Source organism: Camelus dromedarius, chromosome 4 (assembly GCF_036321535.1).
Source record: "Camelus dromedarius isolate mCamDro1 chromosome 4, mCamDro1.pat, whole genome shotgun sequence".
In the NCBI taxonomy this organism is placed as follows: domain Eukaryota; kingdom Metazoa; phylum Chordata; class Mammalia; order Artiodactyla; family Camelidae; genus Camelus; species Camelus dromedarius.
Window position 1 is genome coordinate 67,203,646 of NC_087439.1, and position 20,008 is coordinate 67,223,653.

General features: G+C 39.1%; 1 protein-coding gene across 6 annotated transcripts in view; it reads right to left on the reverse strand.

Annotated features, from left to right (window-relative positions):
• Positions 1–1,730: 1,730 nt before the first annotated feature.
• The window catches only part of ADAM23 (ADAM metallopeptidase domain 23), a 157,094-nt gene continuing 138,816 nt past the window's right edge, over positions 1,731–20,008 (reverse strand). The window contains exons 25-27 of one of the 6 annotated variants that reach the window (XM_031451928.2): positions 12,698–12,788; positions 5,159–5,252; positions 1,731–4,775 (exon numbers count right to left, since the gene is read on the reverse strand). In XM_031451928.2, coding sequence (XP_031307788.2) covers positions 5,204–5,252; positions 12,698–12,788 — 140 coding nt within the window. In that variant the 3' untranslated portion in view covers positions 1,731–4,775; positions 5,159–5,203. Of the gene's footprint in view, positions 5,253–12,697; positions 12,789–16,912; positions 17,008–20,008 lie in introns of those variants that run through there. The other 5 variants (XM_031451929.2, XM_064485055.1, XM_010985461.3 and 2 more) reach the window with 5 other exon arrangements.

Sequence of the window (20,008 nt, forward strand, 5' to 3'; positions counted from 1 at the left end):
CGTAGCATGTTTATAGGTCAAGTTTGTGAAAGGTAGGAAGGAAAGAAGTAAGGAGGTGGGGTGGGGGAGGGGGTGGCAGGCTAGCAGATGGAAGGAAACCCAGGCCAGAAGGGTCACTTAGCACTACTTACCTAAAGTATCTGAGCTCTCCTTCCTGGGTCTTGAAACATGCTACTTCCTGTGCCTTGAGTGTGTTTCCCCCTTTATGAGCCTAGTGAACTTGTCGTCTTTCAAGATAGTTCAACACTCATTTCCAGGAAGCCTTCCTGCCTCCTTCTCCCTCCTGTACCACCTCAGTTCTCTTCTCTTCACTTCCTACATGATACAGTTTACTTACCACCTTGGGCTCGGAAGTTTTTAATATTTTTTTAAACACATGTCTCTCCCTGCTAAATTTGTGAGCAGTTTTAGGCCAAGGCTTTTCTTTTGTTCCTTCAGTTGCCAGGAGTTCCTGGTATGGAGGCTTCATAAATATTTGTTGAATGAATAAATTAATGAGTAGAAATCCCTAACTTTGGTACATTAACCAAAAGGGTGTCTATATTCAATTTCAAAAGTTACTTAGGAACTCCATTGTGAGCATATGGGCTATCTACAAAGTTAATCACATTGAAGTTTTAACTCTGGGGCTGCTGTTCTATTTTCTAGGAAGTTTCTTGTTTCTGGGTCACTTTCAGTCAGCTACCAAGGGAGCATGGGGAACTCATTTCAATGTCAACCTCAAAAAATAGAATGAGAAAGGAAAACATATAAAAATCAGATAATGCCTTTAAAGTCAAATATAAATTACACTCTAGTATTCTTTCTTATTTAAAGTATACTATTCATGTTATTTTAAATGTTTCCATATTTCTTTTATCACATGAAATGACACAGACACAAATGAATTATGATAACTGGACATAAAATTTACCTAAGAGTTCAGACCTGGGTAGAAGAGGCTCTATGAGGCGAACTCTAAACAGGTGAGTGTGGGAGGATAAGTTGATGAAGGCTAGAAAAATAAACAAGGGCGAGGTCAGAAAGACAGCCAGCATTTATGGTCACGTAATTAAGTCTGGACTTTGCTCTAGAGGAAATGAAGAGCTTCTGCAAACTCTGTGAGAGGAATGATGTGGTCAGATCAGCATCTCTCTGTGTTAGTGCAATACATCCACGGGAGATCCTTGTGACACACATGTGGCTCCTGAGGCCAAATCAGAGCATGGCAGTGGGGATGGAGAGGAGACACTGACAGACATTCATGAAGAAGGAATATTATGTGATGACTAATCCCATGTAAGGTGTGAGGAAATATCTTCCTTTGGATGTTTTTGATAATACCACTTAGATAACCAAATACTTCTATTTCTTTTTAGCTTGATTCTGATGGTACCAGGTCAAAGTGTGGCTGTGATTACTAGCCATTCCCTCTATAAACTTAGAAGAGAGACTCTAAAGGGAAAAAAAATGATAATGGTATGATCCTAAGGTGGTCTCTTCCCCTGACTTATAAGAAGCAAAGCACTTCCAATAAATCCAATGAAACTGAATCCTAATCAGCAATATATTTATCACGAATCAGAGATTTTATTTTGCTCCATTGACTGATTAAACTTTCAGTGAGCTTTTGATTGAGAGACCGGTGCTAAAACTCTTGATGATATCAGGCATATGGCCATTTAATCAACAATACAAGAGAACACAGAAAAAGTGTTTAAGAAAAATGATCAAAGGATAAAGCTACAACATTCAATGTTAACAGAAGTTTTAATATACACTTGACTAAAGATGCATACAATGACTACGGAATCTCCATCCATAGACAGCCAACAAGATATGAATGAATTTATTAACTTCACACAAAACTTCAGGTTGTGCACTCAAAAAACTGGAAACCATGTAAAAATGAAAATTAACAATGGAAGCAACAATGGTTATCAAATATGATGAGATGACTTTAAAGAAAGGGTTCAAGTACTGTTTGGAAACTTCTTCAGACACTAGTCTTTGAAAAGTTTGTGCATTTCCCATCTTTGCATAGTGGAAAAAAAAAAAAGAAAAGAAAAACAAAGACAAAAAACACACACATACCACTTGGTAAAACTCCACAGCTCTCTGTGATTCATGTTTCAGATCATGCACCTATGTGTACTGCTCATTTATCTAGTAGGAGTAGCTCTAATTCGGTGGGCTCATGCAGCATCCCAGGGTGAGCAATGAAGTCAGCGCACGTCTCCTCATCCAGGTGTCGTTAATAAATGCAGCAAAAGGCTATAGCAGGTGAAATGGGAACCTGTCATCACTTAACACTAACTCTTGTCGGGTAACATTAAACGGTTGATACGCTTGCTTTGAGCTCAAATGAATAAAAGAGGTGTATCCACACCACAAAAATCAGCAAAGGAACGGCACAGGCAAGAGAAAACACAGCAGAGTTTGAAACTACATAACCTAATACCACCGAAAATGACTATAATCCATTGTTCACAACGGTGTGGTTGCATTATCTTTCACATTCATACACACATAGCTTAAAGCTTGTGCATTTTACATATACACACAATAATTTAACATTGGAGCATAGGTTTGGTTACCTATGAAATTGCCAGTGTAACAAAAAGTTACATGGACATTTGTCATATGTACATAATATTTGGGGACCACTGTGGTCTGATTTAAAACATAACATCGCACATTTACAATGTTGTCTGTGAAATGCTCAAAAATTAACAATAGAGATTTAACTTGTTTGTACTGCCATGGTTTTGTATCTATTAAGTCACCGAGGTGCCTCTGGAACAGCAGTGAAATGTATATGGCGGACTCAGCCGCAGCTACGTGCCCACGAGTGAACAGGACCCGGCAACAGAGAGGCAAAGATGATGTAGGGGCAGGAAGAGGTGTGGAGTAATCTGAGTTTCCACCAAGCTTCCTCTAAGAGCCATTGCCGCTAGGTAGATGTGTTTTATGTAACACATAAAACCTGTGTTTTATGAAGCCAAGTGAGGCTGATAAACCTTGTAGATAGCCCTCTTATTACAATATAAACATACAGCTAGTTCTAGAAAAAAACTGCACACCTGCGTAGCACCTAGGACTCAGAAAGCAACAACAGGATTAAGATGTTACAGGTTCTATTGTAGCATAAAGAAATTAAGGTTTCTGCTCTATGACTGCGATACTTCCACAATTATAAATTAGGAGAAAAAACCTCACTGTTTAAACAGTACATTTTTAGGACATAATCCTTTGCAAAGTCAAAGCAAAAGTGATGAGACTGATGTTAATGACTCTCACTGAAAAAGAACTTAATGCGCAATCTGGCAGCTAATTGGGTTGCCATGAAGAAGTGAGTGGTACGATTGGACGTCCTGCTTCTAAAGACAGGACGTTAGAGAACGTGGGCTTGGGGGCTTTCAGTAAAACTCGTCTCTGGATGGATGCTCACTGAAGGGATCATGTTCAAGTTTTTTTCATTCAAAACAAACCCGGGACCAGATTTCTTTATTAACGCAGATATGCTTGACCCTTGAATGGAAGCTATCTTGACCATAAATGCAGGAAGTCAGTGAAAGGGAAGTAAATTCAGAGAGACCTGGGAACCCAGATTACACCTGCAAATCTGCCTGGAGGGGAAAGAAGGAGGTGAATTTGTACACGGTAGAATCCCATTGTAATCCAATGCAACATTCCACAGACCAGCCACACACTTTGGTTTGTTGGAAACACAACACACAGTATTACAGCCTATTTGAACAATGCTCACAAGAAGGTAATGACTGTTTTGTCCCCATTACCAGCTTTTACCGTGGGGATCTACCATATATATATTGAGGCAGGAAGTGGAAGGCATGAATGAAATATTGACAATAATAGATATGAATAAAACAGAAAGCTTATCTTTTCCCCAAGTTTTCAACATTTAAAAATTATTTTTTGATTTAAGGCTTTAAGTTTATCCTCCTTTCACATTCAAGGCAGGGGAAGAAAACTGTCAAAACCAAAAACTAAAATCATGAGCTTGGCACTTTTGTGATAATTTGAGAGGGTGTCTACTTTCTTACATTATATACATACGTTTATAATGACATCAAAAAAAATTTAGAGACTTGTGGGTACATATATTTGCATTTACATTTTTTTTTTGTTTTTCATATGGGTATTTTGTTCTTTGTGTCCCCCACCTTTTCATTTATTTTTGGTTTCCAGCGTTTCATTTCATTCAAGCATTTCATTTTTTCACTGCATCAGTTTTGTGCCCAAACTCCCAGCATCTGTGGCTACATCTGTCTTTTCTTTAAGCAAACCCAAGGATCACTATACAAAATGTTAACAAGAGAGGACAGAGACAGAGACAGAAAGAAATAGAGGAAAGAAACCAAAAAGATGGGGAGCAAACACTAAACTAAAAATTTACAGAGAACCTTTACAAGAGAAATATTTCAGTACGGACAAGTGAAAATGATGTGTCAAAATCTCTTATTTCCATATTTACATTTATAAAAGAACTATACAATAGCATCATTGTTCAAATTCCAGCTCCCATTTCCAGAGGATGCTTGGTCCAGGAGAAAAGACAACGGGAAAGTGAATCAACAAGAGCAGAGGCGCGTGGAGTTCCTCGTGGCCTGGTCTAGACTAGGGGGCGGGGGGCCAGGCAGCTTCCGTGGGTTCATCTGTCATCTTCACCGTAGGGATTCAGCGGCAGGTTTGGCTGTGGATTGGCTTGCTAGCTGCTTGTTGTATATGTGCCATGCAGATTTTACCCTTTCGAAAATTAGATCTTCATGCCACTGGAGTGTGTCATTGGTAGGAAAAGAAAAAAAAAATCATGCCAAATCATTCTGAAGATATTAAGTGCCAACAGGCTGAGGAAAGAAAAAAAATCATTTGCTATCTTTTAATGGTTCTTTTATTGCACTTAATTGTGTGTGTGTTGTTCCTTCTTCCTTTAGTTAGAAAAAAAAAAGATTCTGAAATAGTTCTTTTTATAAGTGTCTCCCCCCCCCTTTTATTGACAGGTGGTGGGAAAGGTTCTTTGAAATTATTTCCAGAAAGGACAGTTTTCTTTCACCCCATCCCTGTCACCCCAACTTCAGTTCTGTAGTTATTACCACCCAATGTTTTTGTTGACAGACTTAAGAGTTCCGGCAACGATGCAGCAAGGATGTCATACCCAGAATCCAGCAGTGCAAGACGCTGTTCCTCCGGTGCCGCTGATTCAGATGGGGCCTTGCTGAGTAGGGTCGAACCTCCTCTTCTTGACATTTCTTCCAGAGTGCGTCAAAGGGAAGATGCAAGCAGAAGGGGGGAAAAATCCACAATATTAATCAGATCATGACGAGAGAAGGGTAATGATAATGACAACCACGCTGGTTCCAGAGCAAAGTAATCAACTCGCCCCAAGGCAGATTTTCCAAAATAACTCGAAATAAAACGTAGAAGAGCTCAACCTTTTGGATGGCTTTACAACCTCCCCGCCAGTGTATAGCCATTTGTGAAGCTCAAGAGAAGCTTCACGTTGTTCACTGTAAATCACAGAAAGCCTCAGCAGCCCAATTTGTCTATCTCAGAAGCAAATGACAAGGCTAATTTTCACCAGATGTAAATTATTACAGTGAGGCTTTTCCAATTAGGGGGCTCTTAGGAGAACTAAGAAAAATTCTGAAGGTCTTGTAGCTGCTTCCTTCCAGAACTCGAGAGCTCTGTATCAGTGGATCAGCCTTTGCCAAAGTGGCAGAAAAAAACAAAACAAAACAAAAACAAAACAAACAAAAAAAAAACCTTTGCTTTATTCAGTATCTTGCTGCCTTGGGGGTGTGAGCTCTTACCTAACTCTGGAACAAGCGTTTTTCTTACCTAGAAAGTTGAAAACCAGAGTGCAGTCAGACAGTCAGACAGCACACTCAAAGGAGAATGGACACAGGCTCGGGGTTAGTTAAGCAAATGCAGCAGCTTAGCTCAGTTGAAATAAGCAAGTTAAAATGCTTTGCTCACAGTGTCCAGTCTCCTAAAAAGAAGTTCCTTTGTTTAAAAAGAGAAAAGAAAGAACCAGCAAGACACTACAAGGCAACAACAAAAGTTGGTTGCAACCTCCCCATGGTCTGGCTTCATGTGGGGCATCAAGCAAGGGGGCTCATGCATTCAGTCTGTGCGCTGGGCGGGTGCAACGCTGCTGCCACCGCGGCATCATGCAAGACCGGAGACCGAGGACTCCCTGCTGAGATCCCTCATTCCCCTGCCCACTCACTCAAGGCTGGGGGCTATCCTGGCAGCCCTAAGTACCAAAACGATTACAGTAGATTCCTCCTCCCCCATCGGTAATTCAAAATAAAAACAACACCAAAGCTCAAAAGATGTATTAAGACATCCTGCCAAGTCCTTATTTTTTTTCCAAGATGACCACTTTGATGCTTCTCTTTTGAAATAGCAGATATAAAAATCTTTAAAGAAAATCTCCCTTTTCTTTTTTAAAATTTTCATGATGACGTCTTCATTAATGGCTAAAGCGTGTGGATCAGTGGATCACTGGCCCAACAGGTAATGCAAATACTATTTGCAACAGCCCTACTTTTCCTCTTTTCACCATTCTCCACTCCCCCCACCCCCCCCCCGCCCCTGGACAGTCTATTTGAGTCAGTATTCTTAAAAGCCTGCATTGCTGATGCTGCCCAGGAAAGAGAGGTGAGAACAAAAGGGAAGTCTCCTGTAATGTATGTCACTGAGTTACTGTGCTTCACAGCACAGGTCCTGCGCCTCTGCCTACACTCACCGCCCTGGAAGGAACCGCACTCCTGCGAGTCAGGTGGGAAAAAACTGGGACTACCTGACCTTGTGAAATAGCCCCAAAGAACCAGGAGCCCCATCTATTTAGATACATATTGCTGGAACTCACAAGAAACATTAAACTAATAAACTATCTCCGCAATTAAAATGGATGTGAATTTAAAAAAAAAAAAAGCAAAAATGGATGTGGAAGTCTGCAAGTGCTGTGCATATAAACGACTATACTGCCCACACCTAAATTCCTTTATTCACATTCAGGGAATGTCAGATAAATCACTACGTTCAAGGTCATCACGGCAATTGGGCTCATTTTTAAATGGAGAGCTAGAATCCCATTGCAGCCTGGCACACAGGCCACCTCTAGTGTCCAAAAGCTAGTGCTCCTTTTAAAAGTCAGTTTTGAAGCTTAGATGGCATTTTTATGGAAACAGTGTTCCACAGTGTGACTGGGCTCCCAGCTCAGACCAGGAGGCCAACCCCGCCTCCTGTCCATGGGAAAATGGACTCAATACCAATAAGGAGTTCCAGGACCGTATTCCCTCCACTCATGTCCCAACAGGGGGAAGGTGGAGCCCCATGAGGAGGAACAGAGAGGGACACTCCTGCAGCAGGCTGACTTGGAGGGCTCCTCATGGACACACCGTAAAACCACTGTGGGCCACTGTATGCTGAGGACTGCCTGCCCTGAATTTTCTACATGCAAGTCTCTTTGTTCTACTTTATGTGAAAGCGCAGCTATCACGGGTGGGGGTTTGCTATTTCCCTCCCACAACTGCTTCCCCTGATTACCTCTGCTCACTAGAGTCTGAAGGCAACTTTCTCATCATAACCTGCAAGGTATTTCTATTATAAAATATTAGTGTAATCCATAAGCCCTGCTTATGGTCAATACCCAGTTTTCATCAATTTTTACTCCTTCTGAAAAACCTGCCCTTCTGTCTACAATGTATATTATATTATGTATACATCTGTACAAAATTAAAACGAAGCTCTTCAGGGAACAGTAACCATCTTGGAGCTGTAAAGCCTTCAGATCTGTAAGTTTGTCCACCACTATCACCCTCTTATCTTTCCATGATGAGTCATGGCCTGCCCACCAATAACCTCTTGCCCAACCCCCTCTCCTTGGCTACCTTCGACTGAGTTCATTTCCCCAGGGGGCTGAGTCAGGGAGCTGAACTGGGTCTTCCTGGCCAACCCGGCATCACCACCACCTGCTGGGTTTGAGTGAGAAAAAGCCTAACCCAGGAGAGCCAGGAGTGCAGGTACTAGGGGAATTCGGCCCCTTATTTTGTACAGGGATGTGGTCATGGAATTCAGATCCACAGCAGCCTGGTTCTCCTCCTCATGGAAAGCTAGCTAAAATTGATTCCATTTTCTAATTCTATAAAAATCAAAAGCAAAAAGAGAAAAAAGAAAAATGTTTGCTTTTTTTTTTTGAGAAAATGTAACTGGCAATTATTAAGTTCCTTTCAGATTTCATCCAATGTGACAGTCAAACAATTCAGTTAACTTTCCTTGTGATCATCCAGAGAGGGCCCTCCAAATTTCATCTAGTGTGAGTACCTGAGCAATCTTCTCTTTAGCACATCCAATGAAAAGGAACACAGGCCCGAGAGGATCTCCCAGAGTCAAGGTCAGGCTCAGTAAGAACTCGTAACCCAAGTGAGTTCTCATAGAGAGACACCACATATTTAATTGCACACTTATTAAATGAGCACGTTTGATGCCAGGAGCAGCTCTGCCGGGCCAAGATGGCCACACCTGCTACCAAACCCCATGGAGAGAGACCAGGTAGTGGGATAATGGGACATGGCAACGGGGTCCACAGACTGAGACATTATCAGAGAACTCAGTATTCAACCTGAAATCCTGTGATATGAATTGTCAACAAACTATGTCACCGTTACCTTCTAGTTCTCTCTCTACCATCACCTAAGATCTCTCTTTTCTACCATCATTACCTACGGTGTTGACAGACTTCATGTGCGAGTAAATGACCATATTGCTCGCATCAACGTGCCTGTCTTCAAGCTTAGGGAATTCAGGTAAACAGCCATGTCCAAGTTAATAACAGCAATTTTGTTCATTTTTAAATGGAGATACGAAATTCTCTTTTAATATATTTGTCACTTTTCCTAAGCTTTAGAGAAGAGCTGCTAAAATGATCCTTCATCTACTTGATCTTTTCCAACGCCCAGGAAAAGCAACAACTCTAATAACCTAATAGATGAGCATTATTATTCAACACCGAATAGGGGCCATGAGTCTCCAAGGGTCAGTCAGGACAGAGGTTTGCAATCCTCTGCACCGCAGTTCATAGCTTTATTTAGCGTGCAGGGAAGGAGAGAAAAGTGCATGGGGTGAGTGTAAACAGATGCAGTTATGGGGAAAATATGCACAAATTGGAGTGCCAAGGGTCTGTGTTCAGTTTTCGCCGGATCTCTCAGAGAAAAATTCTAAGACCCTAACGTTTGAGAATTCATAGACTACATTACCCCTTAGCATGCTCATAGTTGTGGAGTATGAGATTACCTGAAGTTCCGAAGGTGCGCCTACCACACTACCCAATATGTCAGAATGTGTTAAAGAGAATAACCTACCAAATAAAGCATTTTTTTTTCTTTTTAGGAGTTGCTTATGGAAGTCTTGTTTGCATTAAACAAAGGTTTCAGACTCCTGTTCTGCTAAAAAGAAGCCACCTAAATTCATATTATTTTATCACCACAGTTGTGATAAAGCTTCATGATCACTTTACACACACAAAAGAGCACACTTTCACACCTGCATGCACACTCACATATGCTTACATCTTTATCACCTATTTCTGGGTAAATATGGTTTAAAAAAAGAACCATAAAGAATGGTAGACGGTGTCAGGAGTCAGAGCACAGCTGTATTTCTCATTCATACTTGAACCTGTCACGTTTAATGTGGTACTTCTTCCACGTCTGCATTACTCAGACTGTTACATGGAAAGAAATGTGACATCAGGAAAATGCAGTACTTTCCCTGAGCAGTTAGTATACTCTCTTTAACCTAAAAGTTTATGCACCTTCAGAGTCTTCAGACTACTTTGCTAATTCCTCTTCTAGCAATAAAAACCTAATTTCAAGAGGGATTTCCAATAAAGGGATATAGAGCAGTCATTTTTACAAACTATTTTCAGATTCTGACTCTAAAGACCTCTTCTATTTCTACACTGAACTCAATGAAATAACTCAAAGTTTCAGTTCAACTGGCAAATAATTACACTTCCAAATCATCTCTAGACTAATAATCTCCAAAACTGTCCAAATGGCCGGAAAACCTAAGGTTTATCATTCAGCACCCAAGGCCTTTTATTGCAAGATAGAAGTAGTTATTTAAAGTTGAATACAAGCCACATAGCTACTACTAAAATCTAAAGGAAAGGTCTAAAATCTAAAAATCTAAAGTACAGATCCTCACAGAGCAACCAACACCAGGAAGAGTGGCAGTTTCTCCAAATTTAAGCTGCTAAAGTGATCTGTCCAAGAATTATTATCTTAAACAAACTTATGGTTACCAGTGGGGAAAGTGGGGGCAGATAAATTAGGAGTTTGGGATTTGTAGATACATACTACTATATATAAAACAGATAAACAGCAAGGTCCTAGTGTATAGTACAGGAAACTATATTCAACACCTTGCAATAACCTATAATGAAAAAGAGTATGAAAAGGAATATATATATATATCTGTATATATAACTGAATCACTATGCTGTACACCAGAAATTAACACAACATTGTAAACTGACTATACTTCAATTAAAAAAAAAACTCATAGTCTAACTTTGGGGAAAAAAAAAAGAATTATTCTGTCTTCATTTTTTTCTTTGTTTTAAGGCAGAAAATATTTACTTCACACTATCATGTTCTCCTTTAAGGGAATTATTAGGGTCATGGGACAGGGGATGGGGTATCAACACAGCCCAGCTGCACACGTGTCTGCATGGCATTCCCACAAAGGTTGTTTCTCACCTCACTAAGTGTCCATCTCTCCCCTACCTTTTTTTTCTGTTCTTCGGATGATTAGACATCTCTCTCAGATATAAATAAAGCATACGGGCCTAATCCACTTATATACACAGTGATAAAGGCTTTTTCATTTTTCCCCAAAGAAACATGCAATTCAAGCTGTGAGCTAGGCCAGGCCACTGTTTTGAGGTCCTGCTACAGAACAGTGCTCTCATCTCCAAATGCATCTGTCATTGCATGTGGCTGGATGGCAAAGATGCACACAGTACACTCCGAGGCCTTTGAAACTGAGGTTTCCTAATACCAAGGAGGCATAAGCTTGGGCATGAGCCAAGTTTACTTTTCTTGAAGCATACTTATGAAAAATTTCCAAGGCGCATTATGGAATGATAACAGATCATGGGACTACTGTAATGTACGATGACTTTTTCACCATAATGAGACACTAAGAAAAGTTTTTGCTGGAATTAGGTCAAGCCCAAACCAACATATATTCTTTTGTTAGGTACTATACATAAGTGACTTATCATCTGGGCAGTATCTTGTTAGTACCATGATGAGAAATTTAATTGTGAGTTGCCCATTTTGTGTGTCTCTGTGGTTTTGAAAGACTCTGATGCCAAAATTACTGTTTCACCAGACAAGTTCAAGTTTATAAATATCCCTGTGGAAAAGAAGTACCATCCGATAACACCTTTCCAAGCTGAAGTCATTCAAAACTCGTAGGCTTACTCATTACATCTTAACGTCATAACAAAATTAGCAGAAAATGTTGAATTGATTTTATCACATTTTAAAATTTAATTTTATTAAATCATCTTTTGGTTTGTTTTTCTTCCATATTCAGCTTCTAGTAATTATAGTTTAGCTAGCTTAAATAGATTGAATTCAGAATTCCAAATACAAAATAAAATACATAATTAAGGTGATTATCCAGATAATTCAGGCCAAAAGCTGCCTCTATTAAAAAACTAGGTGGAGGCAAAGTGGGTTTTCGGTCTGGGTAACGGTCTTACTCCCCACTTAAACCTGTTCCATGAAATCTAACTGGAATTGAACTTATTGGGAGTATTTGGCACAGGAGGTCTTATCTACAACTCACAATAACCAAGTGATCACAGCATGAAAAGGCATAAAAAGCAATTATCCAATGAATCCAAGATATGAAAAAATCCAAAGTGGATAAATTTGGTTCAAAAATTTGGACCACAGGTAAGGCTTGTTTGTGATTATCTGGCATGTTTATTGAAACAACAGACTTTGGTGATCAATGTACAATCCAAACTGAAAGGTCCCTATGAAAACACACGGGGCTTGCCACTCATGTCACTATTGACAGTTCATTAGAAAATATTAAGTGTCACAAAGCCACAGATTTCGAATTCTAATGAGAAACCAATTCAGTGGGTTAGGGAATTAATGAAAATATTTTTTTAAATTCATTTTTATTTTTAAAAAAAGTTTTTCAAATCACAAAGCTGTCTATTTCATGTGAAAAAACACGGAGCAAATGATTACTTAGGTTGTGAAAACTTCAAAATGTCAATGGAATATAAACCAGTTTTAAACAGACACAAGGAATCTATATCCACTTATTCCCAATGACCTAGTTTCCTTGATTATCTGCATATAAATAAATGCTCGCTTCTAAAAGCTGGAATGTCTTTTGTCAAAGAACTTCTACTTTGTTCTCCTTAAAGTGGTACATGGGAATGCCTTCTACAGGTCATATTTTCCCACTTGCCTGAAGCTGATATTTGAGTTTCCATGTGTCTTCTTTTCAGACCCATTTCCGAATCAAAATATTCATTTTTAGCAGTTGTACTGTTAACACTCGAACTCTGGTAGCAGGAACTCAAAACTTGGTTATGTAAGCAGAAAAGAGAAGAGCGAGAGCCACCAAGAAGAAGACATGCGGCGGTGCTTACTTAAATCCCCATCCTGTGCCCCCAAGGACAATAGCTGCTACCAGGATGGCACCAGCGATGGAGCCTATTATGAGATTGGTGGCACTAGGACCTGCGACAAAGGATCATGGGAAGAAAGTCACATGAGCCAACCACTTTCGTTACCACAAGGGACAGGCAGGTAAGCGCTTTCAGGAAGGACATCCCCTGAGTAAAAAGATTGCTAGACACTTAAACCACCTTCATGTGGACAGCTACCACTTGGATTTGTACGTCTGTAAATCTCAAGTTTCTGCACCGCTGACAAGAGTTCCCTTCCATTCACCATGCGTAGAATTTGAAGCAAATTACTTTCTTTCTTCTCCTCCCCTTCCCCTGTATCACGCATCAAACACGTAAAAGAGCAAATAAAAAACACAAATGCATAAGAATTTGACTGGCCAGTGAGGGCAAGAAAAGAAGGAAAAATATTCCACTTAAGTGCTCTTGAAGCAGCACTAAAGTTGTCTGAAGGCTAAATTTTTTTTATCCCCCATTGGAGACAGTTCAAATTTTGAAGTCAGAAGTTTACTAATAAAGATCTAACTCTGAAGCTCTCAAAGATGTCTCTTCCCTGCACAGACTTCTACAGTGTTTACACAGCAACGTGGGGTTCCAAAGACAAGGTATAAAGGACGTAAAAAATTCATTTGGGTTAATTTTGGGGAAATGGGAAAAAGATTCCTTAGGTTTGACTGACTCTACCTTTCAAGTTTCTAGCTATTACTTAAGAGAAGTTTGAGGCTTGGAGATAGGAAAAAACAAACAAACAAATAAACAAAAAAAAAAAAGAGTAAGGACAGCGAGAAAGAAAATGCAAAGTGGAGTTTCTAGCAATTGTCTGAGTAAGAGTTGATACGCATAGTAAATCCTCTCCACCCACATGGGAAACACCTTAGCTCAGTATTTTTAACTTCCTTTTTTTTGGGGGGTGGGGTGGGGGGTAGGTAATTAGGTTTATTTATTTTTTTAGTGGAGGTACTGGGGATTGAACCAAGGACCCTCCTGCATGCTAGGCATGAACTCTACCACTGAGCTATACCCTCCTCCCCAAATATTTTGAAATGTAAGTAACATTAACTTTAGTACAAGAATTATTCTAAGTATCACATCCTTCAGGATGCTAATACACAGGGACAGTGCCCCTATCAGCAAAACACTTTCAGTCCTAACTATCGATCCTTGTTCCAGAAGTAACACAGCCAATTTTGACAGTTCCCCTAAAATCCTGAGTTTGTGGAAACATTCATTTCTGTGTAAAAATATTCTCTTTTCTGCTCACATCAGTGCCCTCAACTGTGTACATAAATGGATGCCACTTCTAGCAGCACTAAGATTGTGTGCATTGCACATTTTTACTCAGACCACCCAGAGCTGTGGGTGTGACTGGGGCGGTGGAGGATCAGTCAGTGGGAATCTCGGGGCTGTGGTCTTCACAGGCTCCTGGGCTGTGACAGGCGAACCACTGAGCTTCTACGGAACACAAACCTCAGTGGCCTTTAGAGACATACCGATAATAATAAATAGCAATAATGAGAGAAAGAAAAGCAGGTTACCTGCTGTACACCGAGCACTTAACCATGTGCTGAGTGCAGTTCTAAATCCTTAATAAATATTATCTCATCTGATCCTCACAAAAGCCATGAGATAGGAACTCTTATTATCCCTGTTTACTAGATGAAGAAACAGAAGTTTCTAGAAGTTAATAAGTGATGGAGGCAATATATGAACACAGATTTGCCTGATTCTAAAGCTTGTGCTATAAACCGAGGGTCAGCAAACTATAGCCCACAGGCTGAACTTGACCCTGGTGCCTTTTGGGGGGGGGCAAAGAAATTTTATTGGAACACAGCGATGCTTACTTGTTTACATGCAGAGGCACGAGGCTATGACAGACACCCTGTGGCCTGCAAGGCCAAAACAGTTTACCAACTTTCCAGAAGATTGCTAAATCCTGCTCTAAAAGAACATTATTCTATTGAGATGTATTTCCTCCCTACATTTTAATAAGGCATTGAATTTGGAAACAAACATTCAAAAAATTTGTATTCCTGTGCACATTCTGTGTGCTTTACAAATGATCTGCACTTTACTAGCTCAGAGAGCAGAGGTTGGGATTAGAATCAACACATAACCCATGAGACATGATTCCTGATTTACAATTATCAACTAAAGGCAAGAATCCAAAACCAAAACAACAACAACAGCAATAACAAAAAATCCTGTGGAATCCTCAGTGACTAAGTGAACATTAATGCTCTCCACTGAACTAAGAAGTGTTAAAACCAGCTATATTGTACTATGTGGATTTTATTTTTAAAAAGCTGTATTTATGTTTTGAGCAATTATGGCAAAATTTAGAATTTGAAGAGAAAAAAAATCAGTAAACTAATAGACAAAAAGAGTGCATAAACCAAGCTAAATAAATAAATCTATTTTTAGAAAACATATATATATACTTAGACAGACTCACCTGTCACAACCAGAATTAGCCACAAACCAACAACAGTGGAAGGAATGAATGAAACAAATGCTGGTAACAAAGACTATGCTTTACAACAAAGGCCTTGGATTTTGCCCACCTCTAAGATTCCAAGGGAAATTTATTAACATTCATCCCTTCAGTTAGTACCTTGCTTATGGTCAATAAATAATATAAAAAAGGAAATGGGATGATTTTTAGAAAAAAAAATCTTTCTTCAAGGAGGAATTTCACATAACTATATATATAGAATTTCTCCTGGGAAAGGAATGTGGCTTCTGAATATAGTCCAGTCAAAAGATCCAAGGTGAAATTTTACAAGACAAAGTTCTTGTTTTCTCTAAATGTTTTGCCTCTGTTATATACTTCATTTTCTAATAAGTAAGAAGAAATAAAATATCTTTTCCAGTATTTCTAGCTTCCCCTGGGTTGACTAACTTCATGGTCCTTCATCCTATAGATAGGATGTGAGTTAGAAGATCCCAGTCTAGTCAGAGCCCTTCAGTGCAGGAGAGAGAAGGGTTAGGTGATCTTCAACATGAGGTGTGACCTAGGGACCTGCTCCCCTCTCAATGCCATCTCGGTGCCGGGGTCTCCCAGGTCCGGTCTGTAAGAAGAGCATCTGCATGCTGTATCTAATGGGATTCAGGAGGAACACGTGTGATGTTAACATGCTGTGGTTTGGAGAAGTTGCATAGACTCTTTCCAGTGACTCCTTAAGATACTAGTAATGCATTGCTGGGCCTCTGTGAAGTATTACCACCACTACACTGAACAGAGAAGACAGCGTGTGTAGAAGTATTTATGTTACTTATAAACGCTTTCTCTGTAATTTGAGGGGAAAAAATCAGGATAATCTTCTAGTCTACAGATTAGCAATCTCATGAAAGCAATATGCCTTGGAGAACTGACAGCTGTTCTGAGGATGTGGATCAAGGACAGAACCACCTAAATAAGAATGCCAGGCGAGCTGTATTTCTATGTGAGCTCAAAGAGCAAGTGGAACACAATATATAGATTTATACACTGGCTATTTTTAACACAAACCCACTAGATAATCTGCAACTGTTCACTTAAGGTTCTGCAGGTTTGCACTAAAATATCTTTTAATTCTTAATGCCCCCTTTCCCCAAATATTTATGTAAACTTCTGATCTGAATAATAAACCTATTTTATAAGAAAAAAATAAAGGCAGTATCCTAAACTTCTTTTTTAAAAAAATTAAGCTGAAGCCTCCTATATTACTCTAAATAAATGGAGAAAATATTAGTTAAGTATTATTTGAATTCTTTAAAAGAAGCTACCACTGTTGATAACTCCTAGTTGTATATGTGACTCTATTTGACTGGTGAGGATTAAATTCATTATAAGAAACCTAACAAAACATTCACATAAAAACATTTTTGTCAATAAATAGGTTTTTTAAAAAAGTCTGTATCTTAAAATTACTTTTACAAGTGGAGGAGCAATGGAAGCTTTCGGACCGTTGCCTTCATTGTGAAGACCTCAGAAGCACCCCAGGATTAGTTTATGCCCCACATTGTTCCAGACAGGAGAAGGTTCTCCACTGCACGAGAAAACCACATGACACAAACACATCCAAATCACACCACAAGGGGGCACCAGCACAGGGAACGCAGCAACGAGACAACACATGGGGAGTCAGCTCACACACCGGGAACCAAACAGAAACATTCTGAAACTGAGAAAGATGCTTACTCTATTCCCCACCCTGTGCCTCCAAAAATCACCCCCAGGGCCAGAATGGTGCCTGCCACCGCACCTATTAGCCTGCTTGTGGCCATGTTCACTGTGCGGAGGGAAAACGGAGATTTGGTAACAAAGGAAATTAATAACACACTGATTTCACTAACATAAAACAGAATCTGTCCAGGAAATGCTTTGAAAGTCAGTTGAATATTGAGATCGTTGCTTTAAGATCTGAAATCAAGATCTACATACACATTACAAATATTTGAGGATGATTTAGAATTTATCTTCAAATTCCACAAACGCTACTTAAAAACATAATCTTTTATAAAGACTTTAAACACGTAAATAATCCAATTTGAGTTATAGGTCCCACAAGGAGTAAGTTAAAATTAAAATGTAATTTAAATTGCATAACAGCAAAACTGTATTTTGGCTATGAAAGTCATAAACCATTAGTATACTTTCTATAACTTCTCAAACTGTGAACTATGCATGCCTAAGAAGCTAGATTTTTTTTTAAATTCAGGATTTGTCATTTGAATTTTGTGAAAATTCCTTACAAATTTAAAACAGAGTATCTTTCAAATGAAATGCATTTTTTACCTGGAATGTTATTTTACCTGAAAAAGTAATATTTCAAATAATCTGCAATGTTTGGGTTTCTGCCACAGTATTGGGACACTTAGTTTCTTGTCTATAGTGTCCAGGGTATAAACTATACACTAAGAGAAAGTTAGGGTCTCCAGGAAACTGTATTAATTGCTTCAGACCACCTAGTAGTGGATGGGAGTAGAGACTCTCAATCCCTGCACAACACGGCTTCTGTGAATAGTTTTTGTAGATTGCAGTGTGGGCCTACAATGAGCACAGGTCTCCAGTGTTCTCTGCACAGGCAAGATGAAGTTTAGTGTTGAAGTAGGAAGGCAGGTTACTTAAGGCTGAGTGTGTCTCTGTGTCTGTGCGTGCAAACCTGTGGACATATATGCAATTCATCTCACATTTCTATGTGAATCAAAAGTACTGGCTTCAATCACTTTACCAGTGAAGATAGAAATTGGCTTCAACAAGGCTACATTCACACAGATTGTGTGCTATGAGACACAGGAAAACAAAACAAGAACGACGACTCAAAGTCACAATTTTTTTAAGGCTTAATGTTGGGCTTGTTGATCTAAGTATTGCCCCCAAAGAAGAGAGAGAACCACAAATTTCTAATCCTGGTGAACAACTGTACAATTACTTCATTTTATCACAGAGCGAATAATATGAGTGAGTCTAGTTTTATCGTTAACTAAGCACACCCTGAGTTGTTCTTAAATAAGAAAAAAAGATGGGGAACACCACAGAAAACAGAACGTCTATGGAGAGCATTGAGGGGAAAGAAAAGAAGACCAACACATAAGGAGGTGGTAATATTTTTCAAATATGACAAATAATATTTTCCAAATAGGACAAATATTACACTTCGAAACAACATAAATAATAGCTCAGATATCCAAGCTGTTCAAGTCAACACTGAGATGAAAGGTGTTTCAGATAGTGCCTCATTTTTCTTGAGACCTTAGAAAGTCACTGCTTTTACAATACTAAATTAACTAGGAGATACCATGTTATAATTGTTTTTTTGCTTAAGTTTTAGGCATTTGTCCTCAGAGCCAAAATACACGAGAGTCCTATACCCTCTTTAACATTCACATAAGCTGTATGTACTAAATTACAGGAAACACACACTCTCCTATAAAACATAATGCTAAATGAGATTTGCTAATTTTATAATAACTATGAATGATTAATAAAAATAGCTATTTAAAAAGGCTTTTTGTATTTGCTATGGATGTATTTCTCACTGCAGAATCAAGAAAATTAGGCAATCAATCATATAGGTGTCAGAAACCATACTTCAATTTAAAAAAAAAAGGAACCACCAGAGGAACAAGATTTCTATGGATGCTTCAAATATGTGTTCAAGATAAACAGATACAGCCTGTAATCTCCCCTGAGCCAGAACAATTACCTCCAGTTAACTGACACCAAAGCAAGATGAAAGGAAGCAGGAAGAGAGCTTCTTTGAAGGTGTCCTCTACCCTCTTTGCTCTCCCTTCCTCCCACTAATTTTTTGTTTTGTTTTCTTTGGTGGGGGGAGGTAATGAGGTTTATTTAGTTGTGTATTTATTTAATGGCGGTTCTGGGATTAGAACCCAGGACCTCATGCATGCTACCCCTAAGCTATACCCTCCCCCTCCTCCCACTGCTTTTAAGGCTGGTATACTGAAAATATATGTAAAAGCTATTTGGTTCTTTACCACGACACTTAGCAGGGTTATCTCTTCCAGGAGGTAGCGATTTCAACCTGTTTTCAAACTGACCTGAGCTCACTGAGCGGATCACAGGTGGGCAGATTTTTACAGGAGACACATTTGAAAACCGAGGTCTCCGCTGCTCTTCACAGCTACAAAGAATCTGCCTTCACATAGAAAAAAAACTTGGGCCTTTGGGGCCTATGATCTAGTTTTACTTCTGTACTAATTTACTTATTATGTAACTGCATTTGTTCATTCATTTACTCATTCATTCATTCATTAACTACTAAATGCCTTTTTTTTGTTGTTTCAGGGACTATGCTGATGATACTCCTTATTTTTCTTTTGCTGATGATGGACCTTAGCTTTCTTTTCATCCTATCAAACCTGAAAGTCTTGCAGATTCTAGCTAAGAACACTGTCTTCTTAGTAGGAACTTAACTTTACTCCCTAACTCTTTAACATACTTACCTTTCCTGACAGCTTGTTTGAGGAAATTGTTCATTACTTAGCAGTACGTTTTCATATTTCTATTGTTTGTTGGTTTATTATTATTAGTAGAAGTAGTAGCAGTCTTGGTTCCTGCTATCTAGGGTCATACGTGCTAAAAGATAGAATTTTTGAGATGTATATAATATCAAGAAATGAACTATGAATTTTCTCCTTTTCTTAAGAATTCCTGCTTTGTATGTAGAATTCTTGCACAGAGAAGTCATGTTTCAGATACTTTAAAATCGTGTTTTTGAAACTGAGAGGTTGGCTTTTTTCTTTTCTTACTTTTAGAGAGTTTCTGAAACA